Below are 21971 nucleotides of genomic sequence, written 5' to 3'. Positions count from 1 at the left end.
AGGGGACTGGAGGCAGGGTTCAGCACGGGAGGGCAAGGAGTGAACTGGGGGCAGGGAGAGTGAGAGAAAGAGAGAGGGCCAAAGGCCCGGGAAAACCAATCACCATCTGCGCTGCAGGCCATGAGGAGTCCTTGCAGATGCTGGATTACGGCAAAAAGAGGACTTCCACAGTAGGGATGGTGGGTTTGTGTTCTTGGGTCCCCTGACCTAACACATGACAACTCTGATGGTGTCTTGTAGTTAGACCCACCTTTCGAAGTTCCCTGCTGCTCCCTTGTGATCAGTAGGGTTAATGTTTAACAACCTGACTGGGTGGGCGTGTACTCACCATTCCCCTCATTCCTGCCAAGGCTTACATGCCTTCATTGTTATGGAATCAGGGCGCATCTGAACACCTTGATTTGGATTCACGTATGAAGTTTCTTTACCTTTTTTCATGCACTGCCCTGGTGACCAGAGCCAGGTGCATAATTAAAATAAACATTCTGGTTTGTTCAAAGCAGCAAGCTGGTCTCCAGACATGTGTTATTAGCCAGTGTGACTGTACAGTGCATTAGCATAGGTAGCCGATGCTTCTGCCTGCTTCAGTAATCAATGGAGACTCTGTATTGTTTATTTCCTCACTTTTATGCACCTTGATAGGGCTATGCACACACTCTGTGGTTGGCCACCCAGTTCTAAAGATCGTGTGCATGAGCCCTGTGTAATGCTTGTTAAGATGGCCTGCGAAGTCCCAAATTAGATTGAGGTTCTGGAATCAGTCGGCCCAGACTAAATAACGGAAATTGTCAAATTGCAAGGCAAGCTTTATTATCCTCAAAATAAAGCAGAGACAGCAATACAGGCATTGAATTATTATAGCTTTAACTCATTGCATAAAAAAACAATGGGCCTCATTGCGAGGTTGGAGGTAGCCATGCCCTTAACAAGGGCATGACTACGCCCAAACTCGGGTCTGGCTCCGGGTCCCGCGAAAGGGGAATTAGAAAGCCATTCCAACCTTGGAAGGCCCGGTAATTTCCTTTTCGCGGGACCCGGAGCCGGTACGTCCCCATTCCCAATTGAGCCCCCATAGGGATCAATGGGAATGGGAAGGATGCTAGCAGCAGTATTGTTCATAGCGGTACTGTTGCTACCTCCTGTTCTGCCCACGGGTGCCGCTCTGCACGCCTGGTCTAACCAGGCATGCAGAGCGACACCCGTGAGCAGAACCTCTAATGTAGCACTACCGGCGCAGATGTAATGAGGCCCAATGGCTTATATGTTCAACATTTGTCATGATTGCCATCATACTGTAATCTTAGTTACCAAAAACCTACGGGGGACGGGGATTGGTTAGTGATGGAGAATACATATATATTCAATAGGTGTTACATTTCTAATTGGGTAATGCTTGTCTAATGGCTCCTCCTGAGACCACAACTATATTGATAAAGGTAAGAAGATATAATCTCTGCAATAGGTAATTGACTGGCACCTTACTTCATGGGTGGCGTAACATTGGGGGTTTTCATTGGTTGGCTTTGTACTAACTAACCTTGGACAACTGACAGGTCAAGGCACGAGCCAGACAGGAGTAAGAGGAGAGAGGACCACATACTGCTTTCCTTTCAATTAAAGAAGATAACATTCCTCAGTTCTAGGCCATGAGCCAGAGTGATCTCTTTGTATTTGGCCTTGTGAAGCGTCTTGTGTCTGAGTGTACGTCCAATGAGTAAAACAGGTGTCTTATTTGTGTTGGTTGCTAATTAATAAACAGAGTTCTTAAATTATGGGTCACGTGTGATGGGACCATGTTTGGAATTAGTTTACCCTGCATTAATTTGGATTTTACCTAATATTAAAGTGAGTGTTACGGTTATTTTGCCACTGGTGACACTACTGTGTAGATTTCTCTTCTTTAATAATTGCGTGCACCTGGCTAACAATGGTCCGTTGGGCTCTTCTAAACTATCATTAATCTGGGCGTAGACGCCTGAATTCCGCGGAATTGCTATCTCGTGCCTTCTCTGCAACGTTACGATCCTCCTCTAATTCACGGTAACCTTGGCTGTGGTTACCAGCTTCTGCCTGGGCTCGGTATTTCTGTGTTTTCAGCATTTTGTGTTCTCTTGAAGCCTTTAGATCTTTGTCTATATGAAAACGTGCTGTAGCTTCCATTTTGGAAAAGATGGTTGCTCATTATTCTCAAGTTTCTATGTTGGGCTACATTAGCGTGTCGTTCATGTTGCATCAGCTTATACATTATGTTAGTATCCTTCATGTCTTATGTATGCTATGTTAATATTCTTCTTGTATAAGTGCATGTATTACCTTGTGTGTGTTTTCTTCATGTTTAGTGCACATTTGCTTTGTGTCTAATGCATGCACATGTATTGTTGCAACATCAGTTTTATTACTCCTGCCATCTTTAGCTCAGATTCTGTCCATATCCTGCTGTACCTGCCTGGGATAAGGGTGGTATGGTTGTCTTAGTGAGTATAATTTCTCACCTCTGCGGTATTAGACCAGGGGAGGCCGAAGCTATGGATGACATAGTCATATGCCTCCCAACACGCTATTGTAGGCAGAAAAAAGGGATAACAGTCCCTACTCACACCCTGAGTTTCCCCCTTTTGCCCACATCACAACTTTCATTCACAAATAACCTTCTCTTTCCCTCATTGCCCCTCCTCCCCTTGCTCTTCACACACCTGCTTTCCAAAGGTCTTTACTAGAGCAAAATCTATTGGTTTTGCCAATGCTTTTAAAGCCTGGTAGATTGAAGATAACTCGAGTTAAGCGCTAGCTTCAATCCAGTATGCAAATGATGGTCTCACCTTTGACATCAGGCCTTCCTTTTTCCGAATTGGGTACATTAACTATCAGTGGGATGGATGATATTAACCGTTTTCGTATAGGCCCATATTGTAAGTACAAGGGAAGCACTCACAAGGCTCTACACAGAAATGTAACATTATTGATAAATAATGATGTGTTATTTATATAGAAAATGTTCACATACAATATCACCGAAACAAAGCTGGTACTCATTTATGAACCTCAGAAGGATGAATGCCTGAGTTACCTTGCCTGGGATTTGAACCTATGACCTGCAAGTCACACACACAAGCAATCAACCCGCTGAGCTATTTTACCAGCTTGTAAACGTATTCTTTAAATATATGTGTTTCCATATCTGCGATTGATGTTCTTTAGCTCCAAGAATAATCATATCGCACACGTGGAATAGCAACGAGCAGTGTGCAGTCAGATGTGTGCTTGAAGGAGAGCTCCCTCCACATGATGTTAGCAGCGTGGTCTTCCTGTAGGGCTTATGCTGGTCAGGACGTGCCTGTGCCTGTGGTCTGCCCACACTTCCTCGGCTGAGCACGGTTCCCACAGGGAAGGCTGGCTGGGAGAATAGGAGTGCAGTGAGCACCAAGGAATGTCACGTTTGTGTTGGTCTGTGTGTGGGACGTCATATGGGTACATACTCGCGTATGTGAAATGTTAAGGGTAGAGTTCCACGGTACCGTTAGTGAAATTGCTTTCAAGCTGATTCCAGTTAATGGCTAGGGAAACGTATAAACAGGAGCATATTTACAGGGTATCAGACCGGAACTCGTGTTCTTGCTATATATGGGAAAAGCAAACTAACTCTGTTTTAACCTTTGACTTGCAGATGACTTTCCGATCCTTCTGCTCGCGGAGGCCCTGCTGGAGCAGTGTTTGAAGGAAAACGTCGCCCAGCTGAAAGACTGCATTCCATTAATAGAAAAGCACGAGCCAAAAATGCGACAGGCCAAGAAATATCTCACCAATATTCTAAACAGAGGGAAATTAACGGTAAGATCCTGCCGTCGGAGGCGACGTCACTGCGCTGAGGCTTCCCATGCACGCAGGCCCCGCCCCGCTGTAAATGGCACATCTGCTTACTGTCCTCTGGGATCAGTTCAGTTTCACATTCATTCATGGTAACCTGTTGCATTTGTACAGTGGCTACAACACCGATCGCTGGGCACTGTGCAGAGAGTAAATTGTGTGGCATGTATGCTCCCTGACAACACTGAATTCTCAAGATCACACATGAGATTATTGTTGGAGTAATGGCTTTAGTTTGGATATGAGCAGTGGTAGCTGGTGAATTTTTTAATTGGAGGGGTGTAAATGTTTGACCTGAATATGCATATATGGGTTAAAAACGGTGCATTTTACAGTACACTTTCTATGAAACAATTAGCAAGGAGCCACGTAGTTTGAAATCGGTTCTGTGTGGTAGCACATGAACAAAATCCAATGATGCAAGTTACCAACAGTGAACAGGAGCATTTTCCAAAGCCTTTTCATGAGGCCTTTGTCCTCATACTATGCGAGTATAAAACATTTTCATTGTGTCTGTGAGTATAAAACATTTTCATTGTGTCTGTGTCAGTATGTGCCAATGCAGACTGCACCAGTAGGAGTCAGCATTACCATATAAGAACTCCTAGCCAGTAGAAATGCCATGTAACAGCAATAAATTATATCCATGACTGGCTGTACCAATGTGGGCTACTCTAGCCACGTAATAACTCTTGTTTGCTTTTACCCTTGATGCACAGTAAAAAAGGCCTTGCCACAGTACAAATATATGGCCAGACAATCAACAACTAATATAAGCACCACCAATGTAGGCCAGTCAATCTGCGTAACAACACTTAACATTTTTGCTTTACCTATGATACACATAAAAAAATAGAAAAGAGACAAGCCTTACCCTCAATCATAACTATTTCTAACATCTAATAATAGGTTTACACTTAGGAATTCAAATTTGTCTTTATTGTTGGTTCCTTATTGTGTGTCTTATTAATTATAAACAACACTTAAAAAAACAGTGTTTCCAATCTAATATAGAAATTGATCTGTTTTGTCTTTTTCTGTGTGTCTCTATTCAAACCCTTATGTGTTCAGAATCAATCTATTTAAAATAATCCCATTTAACCGAGGTTGACAGTTCTTAAACATGTCTTGCAGGTCAGGTCATCACCCTGAGCTTCTTTTTGTCAACTGGTTTCAGCGGGATGGGTATCACCATCCGCTTTCTTCAGGACTCTAGCTTGAACATTACTTTTCAAGTTTCAATTATTTTTTCTTATAAAAGACAACATTATTTTTTTAGTCTTAGGGCCTCATTACACGGAAGGCGGTAATGGTTAACGGCCACCGTTAATGGTAACGGTGACCGTTAACCATTACCGCCTTACTACGAGGTCCCTTAGCGGGTTGGTGCTTTAACGCCTGCTTTTTGCAGGCGTTAAAAACCAACCGGCTAAGGGACCTCGGAGCTAATTACGGCACCGCAAAATTGCGGTGCCGTAATTAGCGCCTTCCCCATTCCCATAGAGCCCTATGGGGCAGAAATGGGAATGGGGAAGGGCAATGGCGGAAGGGGGATTTACCACCCCTCCAACCTTGGAATGGGGCGGTAAATCCCCTTTCCGCCAAGGCTGTGCCAGTATTTTGCTAATACCGCCATGGCTCACCGCCTTCTGTGTAATGAGGCCCTTAATCTCCATATTCTGTTTAGCGGAGAGTGTCTCCTGTTTCCTTCTACAAGCATCTTGATTTCCAGGTTGCCAATTTTTAATTGTTTTTTAATCTGCTATTTTATTCAGGTCTTCAAAATTGTTTTTTCCTCTGCACAATGTCCCAATTTTTGGGGCTCCGATTGGTTGGCCACCTGTCTTTGTATAGTTGCTTCCACTTCCTACAGGTGGAGTTCAAAGTTTTTTTGTCTTTTGCAGCTTTGTATGTGCAACCTCGTTTCTCGGTATGCCTGTGTCCATGTATCTCTCTCCCTTCGTTGCGCGTTCGGTTCAATACAATGACCTGAATAAAAGAGAAGAAGAAAAAACGATTAAAAATTGTTTAAGAACTGACAAGCTCGGTTAAATGGGACCATTTTAAATATATTGATTCTGAAGACATAAGGGTGTGAATAGAGGCACACAGAAAAAGACAAAACAGATCAATCTCTATATTTGATTGGAAACATTTTTTAATTGTTGTTTATAATTGATAAGGCACACGATATGGAAGCAACAATACATTAAGACAAATGTGACTTCCTAAGTGTGCACCTATTTTTAGATGTTAGAAAAAGTAATGAGAAAGGGTAGGGTTGGTCTCTTTTCTATCCCCTAACCTAGATAGGCGACGCACCAGCTCTTACTAGGGAGATAACACCCACTGGAGGGATAGTTAGTCTCTTTGAAAAGGGATATTTAGCTAGTCATAGGTGACCTTTATTATAGAAGTTATAATTAACTTACTCAAAAAAGGCCTGTCTATGTTGTGAAAAAAGTATATGGGCTCAGACAGAATTTGGTAGCCCAAAGACTTCTGATTTTGTGTACTGCACAGTAAAAATGCCACTCCACAGTAGGTCTGTCCAGTCACGTAATAACGTGGGTTATGTTTACTTTGCCCTCCAGGATCAGTGACGATTCTTTACTGTGTATTAAGGGTAGGTAAAGCAAAAAAAAAATGGAATGCACCCATCAGCTCCCACCCCTAAATTTAATGGCATGGTTGCTCCCCCTTCACACATGCAGGCACACATGTTCTCATTCACATGCATTCATACAACATACGTTCTCTCATTCACCCGCAAATCCATACAGCATTCAGACAACTCCTTTCATGCACACATTCATAAAAACAAACACACAGACATACAAGCACACATACATACAATCACATTTCATACACATAAATCATACTTCACTTACAGACACACACCCTCAGTATTCTGTCGCCACCACACAGTATCGGATGGCCTGCTGCTCTTTTGGGTAGACCGATCATGCTGACTGACAGGAGAAATGCATGGTGGGGGATGTGCAGGCAGCACTGTCCTCCATGTAAATGAAGCACACAAGTGGACTGTGCTGCCTGCCACTTTAGTGAGGTAGCAGCACCCACCATTCATATTGAGGAATTGATTATGAGTTCACTACAAGTCACTGAGCCACCATTTCTTTCAGTCATTTCCTTTTGCAAATCTTGGATATTTTACATTTGAATCTGGTGTTCTGGCGACATGGCAGTCATCTGGACACCCTAAATTGCAGCTCAAACAGTAATCACCCTGTTTTCACTGCTTCTGCGTTCGAGGTATAATACAACTAATGATGCCTTTGTCAAACAGTGACTAAAGTTGGGGATATTCTCTACCATACGGGGGTTAGCCAGAGTAGAGATTACAGATGTCTTAAATTGTCGTATGTAGGATCAGATGCTTGTATAAGAATAGGTCGTACCCACTAATTGTTTGTTTTCGAGGGGCCTGTAATGTATGGGGTACTTCTACTATGAGAGAAAATAAGAAACACAGGCTTCCTCCTGCTCCTGCCTTTCTTATGACTAATAATCGTCAACTCGAACAAGAGACACCTAAGCGACACCTAATAGCCCAAACTAATATGAAATGTTGTTACATTTCCATGGTTACAGATTCCCCTTTCTCTATGTGCTCCCTTTTAAATTTTAAAAAAAAATCTCTTTATTAGGTTTTCATATTTAACAAGTGTTTATTATCCAGCATCATGACAGTACATCATCAACTTTTGAGGATGAGAGACGTTTGCTATTTCACTGGAGTTTTAAGAAAACACCAAATAGAAATGTTTTTGCTAACTTCTTAACGTAAACGTAAAGGAACTGTTTCCACCTGTGACTATATCCAGTAGTTAGTATGATTTCAATTTATAAGGGGAGAAGAAATGAAGAAACAAAGGGCCTCATTCTGAGTAGTCCCTTACAAATGCGCTAATACTGGAAATCCTGTATAAGCGTTTCAGGCTAGGCATGCGGCAGACTTCCTGCTGCGCTATGAACACACGGGGGGCACCCACAAACCCATGCCGGAAGCGGCAATATCAGATTGCCGTTATCAGCGGATGAAGGTGAAAGACTGCTGACAATACTGAATAATTACTGGTCGAAATAACGGATCCGCCATCAAACCGGATGGCGTTAATATTGTTGCGGCACAGAAATGCAGTGTAAACTGGAAGAAGAGCGTCAGCCATCATTAAAACTCTGATCCACCTTAATCGACTGTTTCCCACAGCCATCCAGGCCCTGAATAACCAGAAAGAGATGTCCCAGGAGCAGAGCACCCCAGGCAAGGGCTCCCTCCAACGCAAGCCCACGTTTGCTGATGCTGAACTCACAGCCCTGGTGCGCACTGTGCTGCACTAAGCAGAAGAGTTGTTTGGAGCCAGGCAGCGCAAGACAAGCTGCCAGAGGAAGAGCGCCATACGGGGTGAAGTGGGGGCCAATGTGGCAGCTGTCGGGACCATCCTCTGCACGATAAAGGACTTTCGGAACAGGTCGGACGACCTCAAGGCCAAGGTACACGCAGCCATAGCCAAGCACAGAAGAGAGTGCACAGCCACTGGTAGTGGCACCATGGAACCCCCACGACTCATACCATGGGAGGAGCACCTCAGCAGCATCCTCCACATGGAGGGGATCGAGGGCATTGGATGCACATGGTGGGAGCGGGGACCCAAGGAGATGCCAGTAAGTACAAGTGCATGTACATGTGCATATCCCACCCCCCCCTTTGCATGCATCCACCAGCACAGTGCAGAGTAAGAGGCATGTGCATATACGTGTGCATATCCCACCCTCCCTTTGCATGCATCCACCAGCACAGTGCAGAGTAACAGGCATGGCAAGCAGTGCACACTTGGCGATGGCAGTGGCACCCCGAGATATCACATGTGCATGCACATCGCACACTCCCCAAAAGAACCCCCCCTGCTTGAACCCTCCCCCCTGCATGAATCCACCCTGCATGAACCTCCCCCCTCTGCTTGGCCATCCATCTGAGCAATATGACCCATGTGAGACACATGATACTAACAACACTGGGACACACACCCCCAAGCCCACATAGACCGCCACCACTGCCTGAAGTGAAACTGCAGGCAATACAGTCACGACTGGACCAGATAGAGTGCCAGCTGGCAGACATCCACACAATGGCAGCGGAACAATTTATGGAGAAGTGCGAAATATGCAACTGCATGCAGGGGTGCACCCGTCGCATGGCACACGCCCTGGGTTATGCAACAGCTGCCATGGTCGCACTTGGCCAGAGGGTCCACGAGCAGATCGACGCCACATCTGCCTCAGCAGAGGCCCTAACACAGGCCATACAGTTAACACTGCAATACATTCATGCACAGGGTTCCAAGCCCTGCACCTCAAATATGCCCCATGAGGGGTCACAGGAAAGCATGCCCAGGTGACATTCCATGTGCCACCTCACCATAAGGCTCCAGGAACCAGACCCCAGGCCCAAATGCGCCCAAAAGTGAGGCACGGACAAAGTAATGGTGCTGATGTGTACTGTTGGGTTGGGTAATTGGGGAGGGTGTTGTTGGGGTGGGTAATTGGGGAGGGTGTTGTTGGGGTTGGTGATTGGGGAGGCTGTTCTTGGGGTGGGTGTTTGGGGAGGGTGTTGTTGGGATGGGTGATTGGGGAGGAGGTTTGGGGGGTATTTCGGGAGGGTGTTGTTGGGGTGGGTGATGGAATGGGATCTCTAATACATGTATATTTTGATTGACACTTTACGATATCAATACTTTTCACTTGCAAACTTGATCGGACATCATTCTCAATCTGTGTGTGCATGTCTTTACTGTGTGCAGTTAACAGCGAAGGATGCATTGACAGGAATACTGGTAGGCAGCATCAGAAAAAGTTCTCAATTAGCTCTTGGCGAGCAATCCGACCCAGCATGGCCTCTGCACGTGCAGTGTCCTCATATGTGCCACCCGCAGGTACATTATCATCATCATCAGGGTGGGGGGGAATGTCCTTATCTGATGGCAGGGGTATGTTACGCTGGATGCATATGTTGTGCAACATGGTGCATGCTAGCATAATCTTGCCCACCTTGTGTGGCTTGTACATCAGCGCTCCCTCTGTAAAATGTAGACATCAGAAGCGTGCATTCCACAAGCCAAATGTGTGCTCAGTTGCCACTCTGGTCCAGATGTGGGCATGATTGCATGCAACCTCCTGTGATGTCTGGGGATTCCTCAGTGGAGTCATCAACCATTGGAGCTGCAGATATCCGAAGTCACCTGAAAGGGGGACAGACATGGGAGCATGTCATTGGGTACAGTGGATCGGTGTTCCATCCCAGCAGTGATAAAATGGTCAGGGTAACATGACAGGTCACATGTAGTTGCACAGTACACCTATTTGCATATAGGCCATTGGATGTGGAGTGTACTATTTCTGTCATTCATGTTAATTTCAATTGGTGTTGCTTTCAGCAGGCGCATATAATATGTAAAAGTGCTTCCAGGCCCAACAAGGCAATATGGAGAAGAGACAAGAGAAGTAACAAACACTGCCAAATGTCTGTTCATATGCAATCATGGGCCTGCTAGGTCTTGTGGCATTTGAACGTGCAAGTACAGCGAAGAGACCTGTAGGAGATAGGAGGTGGAGCAAAAGGTATGGGCAGGTGCTGTTGTGGGCCCAGAGTGAAGTGGTGAGGGGTGCCAGGGTAGGAGGCCACTGACTAGGTGCTAGGCTGGAGTGGACCCAAGGGTGTTGTGTACAGCCTTCGGGTGGGGTGCCCGCTACGGCAGTGGTGGGAATGATTCGGATAGTGCTGGTGTCGAGTAGGCAGGGGCCTGGTACAGTGTTAGTGGCATGAAAGTCCAGATCGCAGATCTCTGCGGTATAGGGGTGATTGGAAAGTAAGGGATATGGGTGAGGATGTAGGGATGGGCAGAGTTTTGCGGAGTCACTGGAATTTGAGCAGGTCCAGCTCAAGTCTGAGAGGGCTGCGGGCTATTCCAGAGAGAGGGGAGTGTGCCATGCAGTTCATTGATTCGTTTGTGTGATTACTTGATGGGTGCTCCTGCTGACTTGTGTCACTGGACATTGGTGTAGGGGTGTGTTGTGGCATGTTGGAGGTACAACTCCTCAAGGGCCATTTGCACCCCAATACACATGGATTCTGCTCACCTACGTACCCATGCCTGGGCCCAGTTGCTGGCCATGCTTTCTGTGTGTGTTGCACTGTTGCATTGTGGTCTGGTGTGTCTGTGGCCTTTTTGGGTTGCACAGTTTTCCCATTCACTGCAGCTCGGTGTGTCATGTCACATGATGGTAGACAGTGGGGGGGGGCGTCTCTGGTGTAAGTGGGGGACTTCCCAACCCAGTCATTGGCATTGTGACTACTCCCCCCCAATACAGCTGTGTCAGTGCACTTGTGTTTCAAGGCTGCCAAATCGGAGTCATACCAAGAGTTGCATTTGGAGGCAGGCTTCATGCGGATCCTCATGACGGGGGAAAGGATCTCCAGGGTTTTTGAAATAGCGAGATGGTGGCTAGCTAGAACAGAGTCAGAAGCAGAGTCATTGTTTGGGTGCTCCGTCTTGTTCTCAGCCCGCCTTCATCCATATGCTCTACACTGTTCTTAATGTGCTCTCCCCATTCTTTGAAGTTTCCTTGCCTGGATGCTCTACCCTATCCACAGCAGAAACACTATTCCAACACTTCTCTCTGCATACTCTCAAGCCCTCTTTCCCATGTGCACCTCCTGTGTTCCCAGTTCTGTTTTTTCATTTGCTTTTTGCCTCCTGTGTTTAGGCTCATGACCCGCCTGCCTTCCCTTGCAATTTCACCAGCTAGTCAGGGCTCGCAATCTTTCATTCCTGATAAATCTCTGACTTGCTGCTCCCTACCTGTCACCCATCAGTGATATACATGCTCTCCCTGCATAAATTGGAAGGCATTGGATCCCTTTCTTCAACATGAAGGACCCTGTGTAGAATCGATGCTTCCCCACCCACTACCACTCTCTACTGCCGGCCCAACACTCATAGAAGATGCAGCCATCTTGGAATGGTTCTGCTGATATTTGAATACCTTACGGAGAGCGCCCCAGAGATAATAGGACACAATTGATTGACTACCTTACCTGAAATGTGTTTATCTTTTTACATAACTCAGCAAAACTGAAATCTATAATTTCTTTGCTAACAAAAATACTGCATTTCTACATACCTTTTTTAGTGTTTGCTATGAGGTTGTGCTTTAAGCTGATACTTTGGCGTTAGATTAGAGCTGGGGATAGATGGCATATGAATACACAATGCGTGTTGGTGTTGTTTGGTTACTTACCCAAACAATTGACTGCACATGGCCATGCTCATCCCTATGGCCATTCCTACACACTTCCTGGCCATTCCCGCCCAAAACGACCGAAATGTTTCCCCCTTTTACTGGGATGTCTTTGAGCTAACTTTATAATGCCTCTAAATCAAACTTTCCAATCGAAGTGCCTTCTAGGGTTTTTTCAAAGCATTCTTCTGACAGCTAGTCGTTTAATTAGTGTTAGAAACGTGCTACTGGTGAAATAAGAATGTCTGCCTCGGCCACTTGATTTGTAAGCAGTATAAGTGCCCTATACCGAGGTGCTGTTAAAAGCAAATAAGCAATCTGCAGTTTTGGCAGAATGTGCACCGTTTTTCAGCTGTTGTCATTAATGGCCAGTTAGTAACATTACAGCAATGTCTTGCAAAAACGTGCACCCTGTGTACACAAAAGCCAAACTGTTGTTTTTGCCTATGCTTGTTTTTTGTATCATGCATGAATGTTGCTGCTTTGAAAGGAAACACTTCATCATTTAAGTTCCTTAACAAAGTTGCAGTGTTTTTTCCCCTCCTGATCAGCAATGGAAAAAGATGTATGTGGGCAAACATGGTGACACTGCGGCGCTCTGTAATGGCGTTCATTTCAGATCTCTATGCTCTGGTCATTCATGTATTTCCCAAAACACATTTCCTCACAGGACTGGTGATGCAACAGTCAGTGCAGCTCATCAGGAAACCACAGTTCCCCGTTTTCTAGAGCCAACTCTTCCTCTTGGGTGTTATTCATTGTTGTAATTTACATTACATAATTGTGTCATAAAATCGGTGCAACCCTGTTGCTCGGAAATGCCCTGTGATTCTGCTGGCAAAAATAAGCACATACAGAACTATCTCTTTAGGGCAGTGAGCATGTATAGTTTTCTTTTAATGTGTACGTTCCTCTGCTTCTCAATGTGTAGCTTCGAAGCGTATCATATGATTTCCGTTCTGTTAGGGTGGCTGCCCACAGGTCACGTTTTCCGTTTCTGAATGTGGTGGTTCAGGAAGTGAAATTGTAACAGCATTTGATGCTATCAAGATTGAAGAAGGCTCAGCTCCCCCATCACACACAATACTCAACTCTTCTCACATTTCAAAGCTGGAAGAGATGAATCAACCGAGCAGTGGCGGCTGGTGAGTTTTAAAGCTGGTGGGGCGTAAAGTTCCCAGGTGTAATTTGGGAGCGAGCGTGCGCAGCGCACAAGCCCACTCCACCCAAGGGGATTGTAGGGGGTTCTCTCCCCGGAATTTATTTTGAAAAATGGCCTCCAAAATGTGCTATTTACTGTCCAAAAGCCACCGAAATATGACATAAAAAGCATCAAGTTTTACATACTAATGGTTGTACATTATTCTTACGTGTGCAGGTGTGATGGTGTATTTTACAGCAGCTTGTATTGACAATAGCTGGTACTATGATGTATGCATACAAAATTCATCATTATATAGTCAGTAAAGAGTACAAGTACAGCAATGAACAGATGACAGTAAATTAAAGGAAGTGTAACCCTTCAACTTTCAGAAGGGGGTGCATGATATAAATGACGTTGTTAGGACTGGAGCCTGGAGGCCTTGTATAAATGCATCATAATGCAAGTTTTGTAATCGCAGGCTGATTATTAATAAACATAAAATAAGGTGCAAGTACCGCAACGGCTCTACCCAATTGCTTTTCAGAAGCAACACTCCATTTAAGTCATTAACTCTCATAAAATTGCTTTGAAAAAACACTGGCTGGCACATTGAGTGCAAGGTTTGATGATAAGGCTTGTTTAATTTGAGCTAAAAAAGTTCCCACAAGGAGGTGTTTTGGGCGGGTAGGGGCTGGAAATGAGTGGTCAAATAATGAAACACCTACACGCTTTGTTCCCTCCTCATATGCCATTTCTCCCTATCTGTATTCTAATGCAATAGTTTTGGCTTACAGGTGCCACCTAATAGCCCAAACTAAAAACAGCAGACGCTCAATTGGTTACTCAGGGCAGTGCCATACATACCTGGGGATGGTTACCTATTGTTTACTAAAAAGACTACTTAGCTATAACACTCTTGAGGCTAGTTTGGGGGCTCTAGGCTTTATATAAAAACGTGACCTTTATATGTTGGAGTCTGATTTACAAAAGCGTTTTATAAGGGTGCAATTCCATTGAAAACGCTTTGTAAATCAGGCCATTGGAGTCTGTGGAACATGGCACAACACCAGGGACCTCAGAAAGACTGCTAAAATCAAGAAATATTGTACAATAAAAGTATGAATGCATAACAGCAGAATATTATAGAAAGTTTTCATCGTTGCAGGTTAAATTAGCTCCACTGCTAAAATTGACCTTTTGCAGAAAACATATTCTTTTAATGTGCTTTTGCACAAGGGAACCATATGCTTTAATCCTAACCCTCTCAGCCTTGTGCAAAAATGCATCGAAATGTTATTATTTTTGTAATGCAGGACTATTGCAGTTTCTGTACTACGACCCAATGTTTTCACCCATGTTGCGTGAGTACATGGCACATAGAACGATCAATGGACGTGTTGAAAATCAGAGGGGGAAAAGGTTTTGTAATCTCGCAACCTAGCGAGTGCTCAAAAGGCTAGAACGGGCCCACTCCTGTAAAAGCTAGCAGCTCTCTGTATGCCTTCTCATGGCGCAGTGTGATCAACACTGCAATTGCCAAAGCAATGATGCAGCCAGAGAGCTGTCAGCCAGAGCAGAGGGGAGAGGCAAGAGTTCTCAAGATCAAAGGCGGAGATTCTTATCTGCGGCCTATGTGTTCAGATAAACACCATTACGTATCACAGCTCCGTGAGAGCTGCCGCACTTCACAAGCCCCATTTGAATTCCGTCGTTCCTCCAAAGAATTATATTAGGCTGGCAGAACGGAAAAAATAAAAAAGAAGAAAGTAATTCTTACCTCTCCGCTATCTTAATACGCCTGCTCTGTTTTCATGTGACACTCGGGAACTGGGAAGCTTGAAAGGGGCAAGGGCGCGTCCAGTCACAAGTTTCTGCCGAGGATCAGACCATGCGGTTGAGTTTCTGCATATTTTTAAAATAACCATGGGAGCTTAAAGGAAGAAAGGAAACAAAAAATCGACGGAGCACTATAGCGAGGCATGATTTCCTCATAGTCCCGTTCCTGCACTGCTTACACAAGCTCCAATCCAGAAGAAGGTTGTGAGGCTCCACACACACGGATTGTCATTGGCTGGTAAACAGCCAATGACAACCCGAGGAGGTCTCCTACTGCGCTGTTTGCGCAGAATACAAACAGTGAGGGGCCACCCCTCCAGCGCCCCGACAGCCTCCCAAATGAGAGGATGTGATACGTAGAGTGCGTGGAGCTACGAGCTCCACGCACTCCACATGTACATTAAATTAACGAAGTCTACGTAGATCCGGACGCGCCCCGCTGCTGTAGTGGTTGGGCAGGAGCAGGCCTGGCACTGCAGCCGAGCAGAGCAGCAGGCTAATAAATCATGAATCTGCCGTGCTGCAAACATTTATTTAATTCTGCAATGAATCCGCACAGGAAAAAAGAGTTGTTTGTTCTTACCTCAGTGGCGGGGAGGGGGGCGGCGCCCCCCCGCCCTATGTAAGCGGCCGCCACTGCAACCGAGGTGAAGGGGAAAAAGAAAATAAGCATGGCGCTCAGCCCAACAAAACGTGTAGCCATTTACCACTAATGGATGCCAACACTGGCTGTCTACATTGCCTTCTTCCTTTGAAACCACGTTTTAAAATTGCTATTAATAAAAACCAGTCATATTATAACACCTATTTAGCTCACTTCCTGAGCCTCATGGTTTGAAAATGTTAGCATCATTTCACAGATTTAACACACTGTGTCGGTGCCACGAAATAAACCCTTACCCGAATAAAGGAGACTTTATTCTGAAATAGAATCTCCGAGGGAGGAATACTTTCACGTCCTTCACCCCATGAAATGAATTCTCCTCCTCTCTCTCCCCATCAAAGTGACGGCTCAACAATATTTCAACAGAATCGTCTGGATTTTTCCAAAACCCTCCCTAGAAAAGCAAAGGCACCGTTTTTCAAAAAATGCCAGATGGTGAAGGGTTCAAAATGAGAGGAAATTAATTTATTGTCCTGGGGGAGAATTTATTTCACAGGGGGAGATTCCATTTCAGAATACATTCTCCAGGGGAGACTTTATTTCAGAATAAAATCTCCGAGGGGAGACTTTATTATGGGGGAGGGTTTATTTTGTGACACCGGCAGCTTGTAACCCACATGGGCTTCGCTTTCTTCCCTTGTTAACTAGAACACAGTGGTGGCACAGTGATATTTCTTATATCTTTTACATTTCATTTAGTAGGTTTATAAAGTGCAACATGTAACCTCAAGGGCATTATGGTGCTATAGAAGAGATGACAAACCAAAGAATGAGTTACGGAAAAGTTGTCTGGTAGGCTGGTCCATAGAAGCAGCAAGATTGTATTGGACTGATGTGACTTTAAAAGTTTTCTAAAATGAATCGGATTGGTATCAGACCTGGGGTCTAGATGTAAAGCATTGCATTTATTTGCTACTACAGAAGAGAACGATCGACCACCAACATTTCTCTTTTTAATTCTGGATAGGCACACATCTAAGCGATGGACCTGGGAATGTATGGGCTGGAACATTTGTATACATTTATTTTGTAGGGGGTAAGGTCTTTCAATGCCTAGTGTACCTGCTGCAGGTATCTGTATTCACAGATTCAAATATTAGCATTCCATCATTCATCCAAAGTTAGGAAAATAATATCCCCCACGTTTGGTTACAGGAACTCCTGTTATATGCTTAAAAAACATGCATTGATGTGTGTATCGGATTTCCATCAGGCAAGCGTGTAGAAGCCTTGGCTTTTTTGATTTTTATGAAATTAATAACAATTTTGGGCAATCTCAAAAGGGGTAATCTGCTAATCAAATCTCCCTTTCATAAGATCCATGCCAAATGCATAGTGTACACCTGTGCCCTGCTGAATCAGTCTCCCGATCTGCAGCGCCTGCTACCCCGGGACGCAGTGCAGGCGCAGAGGTTATAGGTGCCCTCTTGACAGCCAAGTCATTTCAGCAAAGGAGCTGCTTTTAAGATACGCACCTCTCACAAACCACAATACTATTAAAGTTGCTATCCTGGTAGTAGTTGTAAACTTTAAGTAGAAGCCATGCCTGAATTAGGGTATGGTGGCTAGCATCTCTAATAGCCATTGCAGCCACATCAGTATATCAAACATGTCTGCAATTTGACCCAGAAACCCCAGAGGCAGGCATCATTTCCCCCAGGGAAGTGCCAGCGGGCCCAAGCTGGGGCCCTTTGGACACAGTCCTGGCGCCTTAGGCGCCAGGCTCATGTTGGACCCCTGTCCTGGCGCCTTAGGCGCCAGGCTCATAAAGCTAGACATGTGTTCAAGTGTTTTAATGTGCACTTACCTGATGCAGACCATGCTGCTACATCCAGGCCCTCTTGAGGCCTGAATGGAACTACTTTACCTGTGGGACTACTTTCCCTGGGTGTGGTCGGGGAAGGATACATACCTGATCGGTGGAAGGATACATACCTGGAACTTCTTCCAAAGCTATTTAAACCACGCCCGATCAGCAACTCTTGCTTCGGGATTGTTCTGCTCCTCGCAGATGGACGCTCACTGTGTCAGCTCCTGCATCTGGACTTCAGCCACGCCTGTCAGCATCCTGGGTCACCTGCTAAGAGAGAATTGGAGAGAAAGAAGACCTTACCTGCTAAAGCTGCATCACGGAGACATCACACCGACGATCCTGAAAGGGAAGACATCATTTTTAAAAGCATTTCGCTTCGATCGCTGCAGCGCTGCATTTCACTCACCTTTCCTGGGCGCCTCCATCTTCAGCAGCAATCATCCTGATCCGCAGCCACATCCCAGAGCCTCGAGAGAAAAAGACAAGAACACAAGGTGAGAGAAGGAATGGAATAGGAAAAGCTCAGTTTCCTTCTAAGACTACCTGTTGGGTAATTCCCATTTCATTTCGGGTCCTGCCGCTTCCTGGCATTCCGGGCCCCGGCCCCTATGGGGAAAAAAGACAAAGACATTGAATGAGCGAATGCAAAGACATTACCCGAACGCTCATCCAGAACTTACCTGTCATTTACTGGAACTGCACGTTTCACTTCGGGTCGGCTCCATATCTCCGGCATTCCGAACCCCGGCCCCTAAGGGGAAAAAGACATAAGCGTTAGCGCTTGCTGCAATAAGGCAATGAACATTATTATTAAGCTTGAACTTTTGAACTTGCTACAGAACTCTTACAGCGCCTTACCTGAATAGTCAAGCTTATTTGAACTCCCATCAAACCTCAATCCAGTGAAGTAACTGGGTTTCAACGCGCCCCTGCATCAGAAGCAGGATGGAGAGCTCATCCTTCCTGATCCTAAGGTGAGACTTCACGGGGAATCGAGGAAGGGTATCGTGGAGGGTTGGAAGGGAGTGGGAGGCTTGAGCATTATTCCGTCAGTAGGTAATACTCCCTTTTCACGCACAGGGGAATTTTCCTGCGAGCCAGTGAGTCCATCTTCAGAGTCCTGCGCTTCACCATTGAAGAAGCATCAGCACTCGAAGCCAGACCTGCACCTCCGTGGGAATCAGGTGAGCGTGACAGAACGCGAAGCCTACCCAAAATTTCCCACCCGGGCGCTATGAAGACTTCCGAGACAGATCAGCTGGCCCAGCTTTTGGGGGAATTACGGGCAGAAGTGCACTCAGCCCGCCAGGAGACTAACGCTCTCAAAAGAGAACTGATCCTATCCAAGGAAAGAACAGATGGCCTGGCCAAAAGGTTATTGCAGGCCCAGGCAGGGCACACTCCTTTAACCAATTCCGGAGGTACTTCCACATCAATGGGTTTGAATAACCGGGTACAAATCAATCTACCTGAACACATGCCTTTGGCCCCGCCTGAACGTTTTGCGGGGGATCCCAAGAAATATGCTGTCTTTATGAACCAATGTCGTTTACACTTTCTATGCAGACCCGGGGCCTTCCCAAACGACCAGACCAAGGTAGCCTTTATACTATCTTACCTCAGTGGCAGTGCTGCCGATTGGTCTATTCCATTGGTAAATCAGGATGATCCCATTCTCCAGAATTTTCAGGGTTTCCAGGCCAGCATGGAAAGATTGTTTGCTCGAAACTCTCAAGGACAGGCCCTTGATAACGAACTGCTATCCTTACGACAAGGTAATCAGGATTTCCTGTCCTACGTTGCCACCTTTAATAGACTGGTTGTGGAAACTGGATGGCCAGAAAACAAAAGGATCACATTGTTTCATCGAGGCCTGCGTGGAGAGCTTAAGGATGTTCTAGCTCAGATAGTAGATCCACCCCAGGACTGCGCAGACTACATAGACTTGGTGGTTCAACTTGATCACAGACTTCATAACAGAAAAGCAGATGGGTTCAAGTACGAAACCCGAGTACCGATCAAAACCCACGCTAACTCCAAGAGTACCGACGTATCCGAACCTCTGCAAATCGGAGGTGTTAAAGGACCATTAACGCAGAAGGAACGAGAGAGAAGGCGGCAAAAGCAACTTTGCCTGTATTGCGGGACTTCCGGTCACTTTCTTCGAAATTGTCCAGTTAAACCACCTAAGAAGGTGGTTGGAGCCACTGATAACGATTTATTGACACCTGATTCGGGAAAAGACCTAGCCCGACAAGCGTAGGGGTCCGCTTGCCGAGCTTGAAAACAAACTCTTTGACCTCACATTTTGTCATGCCAATGGTGCTCGTGGACCCAAAACAGCCTCAGCTGTTGCATGCTATAAAAGCATACATCGACAGTGGAGCTATTGGAAATTACATAGACCGTGAATTGGCTTCCAGGATTAAGCTCCCTTTCCGCCCGAAAGTAACCCAAGATGTCATTACTACAGTAGATGGAACCGAAATAGCCTCAGGGCCTGTAAAGCATTCCACTGTTGAAATGACACTGGTGGGTCAGGATGGACATCGGGAAGCAATCGTGTTTGATGTGATCAAGGCCCCACAATTTCAAGTAATTCTTGGAATTCCTTGGTTAGAAACACATAATCCCAGAATTGACTGGCGAGCAAAGAAGATAAGTTTTCCTGATTGTGAACCAACTTGTTACCCAAGAAATCCAGTTATGGGTCTAGCCTCAGCAACTTCCACCCCTGTACAGCTACCGTCAGAATACCAAGAATTCCAAGACGTTTTTCAGAAGGAACAGGCTAACACGTTACCTCCCCATCGGTCTTATGATTGCCAAATCGATCTGGTACCCAATGCTCAACTACCTTGTAGTAGGATTTATGCTCTTACGGAACCTGAGAACCTACATTTGCGTCAGTATTTAGATCAGTACCTAGCCAATGGTTTTATTCGCCCGTCCAAGTCTCCTGTCTCCTCAGCTCTGGTCTTCGTGCCGAAAAAAGAGGGTGACCTTAGAACATGTATAGACTATCGCGCCCTAAATCAAATAACGATTAAGAATCATTACCCTCTGCCCCTGATCCCTGAGTTTATCGACCAGGTGAAAGACGCTTGTGTGTACACCAAGTTAGATCTCCGAGGAGCTTATCACCTGGTGCGTCTAAAAGAAGGCGACGAATGGAAGACTGCATTCCGCACCAAATTTGGGCTCTTCGAATATCAGGTGATGCCCTTCGGTTTGTGCAATGCACCTGCCGCCTTTCAGTACTTTATGAATGATGTTCTTCGGGAACTTATCGACGTCTGTGTCATTGTTTATATTGATGACATCCTGGTGTACTCTTCTTCAGAATTCGATCACAGAAAACATGTTAGGGCAGTTCTTGAGAAATTGCGCCAGCACAGACTATTTGCAAAGCTCGAAAAATGCGTTTTTCATACCACAGAAGTGGAGTTTCTCGGATTCATCCTGACACCTCAAGGAGTCAGAATGGACTCGCGAATGGTGGACGCCATCCTCAAATGGCCATCTCCTAGCTCGGTGAAGGGAGTTCAGAGCATGCTCGGCTTCGCTAATTTCTATCGAAGATTCATCCCGGAATTTTCCCGAACAGTCCAACCCATCACAGCTCTCCTAAAGAAAAACAAACGCTTTGAATGGACTCTTGAGGCCGAACAAGCCTTTCAGGACCTGAAAACCAAATTCACCTCTGCACCTATATTGAAGCACCCGCACCCAGATCTCCCTTACATTGTGGAAACCGACGCATCCAGTTCGGCCATGGGAGCTGTCCTGTCGCAAAGAGACCCAGAAACTAACCAACTACACCCTGTGGCCTTTTGGTCCAGGAAATTTTCTCCTCCTGAAATCAACTACGCAATTACCGACAAAGAGTTACTGGCTATTAAATCTGCTTTCAAGGCTTGGCGTCACTACCTTCTCAGGGGAAGACACACCATCACCGTAATTACGGACCACAGAAATTTACAGTATTTAAAGACGGCCAAAGCTCAATCTTCACGACAACTCTGATGGGCTCTATTCTTTGCAGAATTTGATTTTGTAATTACCTATCGCCCTGGCTGCAAGAATGGTAAAACGGACGCCTTATCCCGGATTGGCATGGAAGAACCGAATTCGAGTTTAGAACCTGTGCCAATCATACCTGAACAAAGAATCTTAGGCCTAACTTCATTGCAAACTATTGAGGACATCCAAAGGCAAGTAAAACAACTTCTAGACTCTTCAGCCTTACTGGAATGGAGTCAAAAGGGTCCTCATTACATCGTTAAGGATGACTTACCCTACTTCCAGGAGCGGTTGTTTCTGCCTAG

General features: G+C 45.5%; 1 protein-coding gene and 1 long non-coding RNA gene across 2 annotated transcripts in view; one reads left to right on the top strand and one right to left on the bottom strand.

Moving 5' to 3' along the window:
• Window positions 1-21971, top strand: part of TTC7A (tetratricopeptide repeat domain 7A) — a 2220458-nt gene that overhangs the window by 96214 nt on the left and 2102273 nt on the right. The window contains exon 2 of the mRNA XM_069608425.1: window positions 3665-3828. Coding sequence (XP_069464526.1) covers window positions 3665-3828 — 164 coding nt within the window. The remainder of the gene's footprint in view (window positions 1-3664; window positions 3829-21971) is intronic.
• Window positions 5214-15431, bottom strand: LOC138468029 (uncharacterized). Its single transcript, XR_011268181.1, has 3 exons — window positions 15108-15431; window positions 9937-10127; window positions 5214-5853 (listed from the first exon to the last, which is right to left on the bottom strand). It is a non-coding gene; the product is annotated as an uncharacterized lncRNA (long non-coding RNA).

This window comes from Ambystoma mexicanum, chromosome 4q (genome assembly GCF_040938575.1).
Source record: "Ambystoma mexicanum isolate Mex_15411 chromosome 4q, UKY_AmexF1_1, whole genome shotgun sequence".
Lineage (NCBI taxonomy): Eukaryota > Metazoa > Chordata > Amphibia > Caudata > Ambystomatidae > Ambystoma > Ambystoma mexicanum.
The sequence above is the reverse complement of the archived record's forward strand: the minus strand, read 5'-3'. Positions and strand labels throughout refer to the sequence as shown.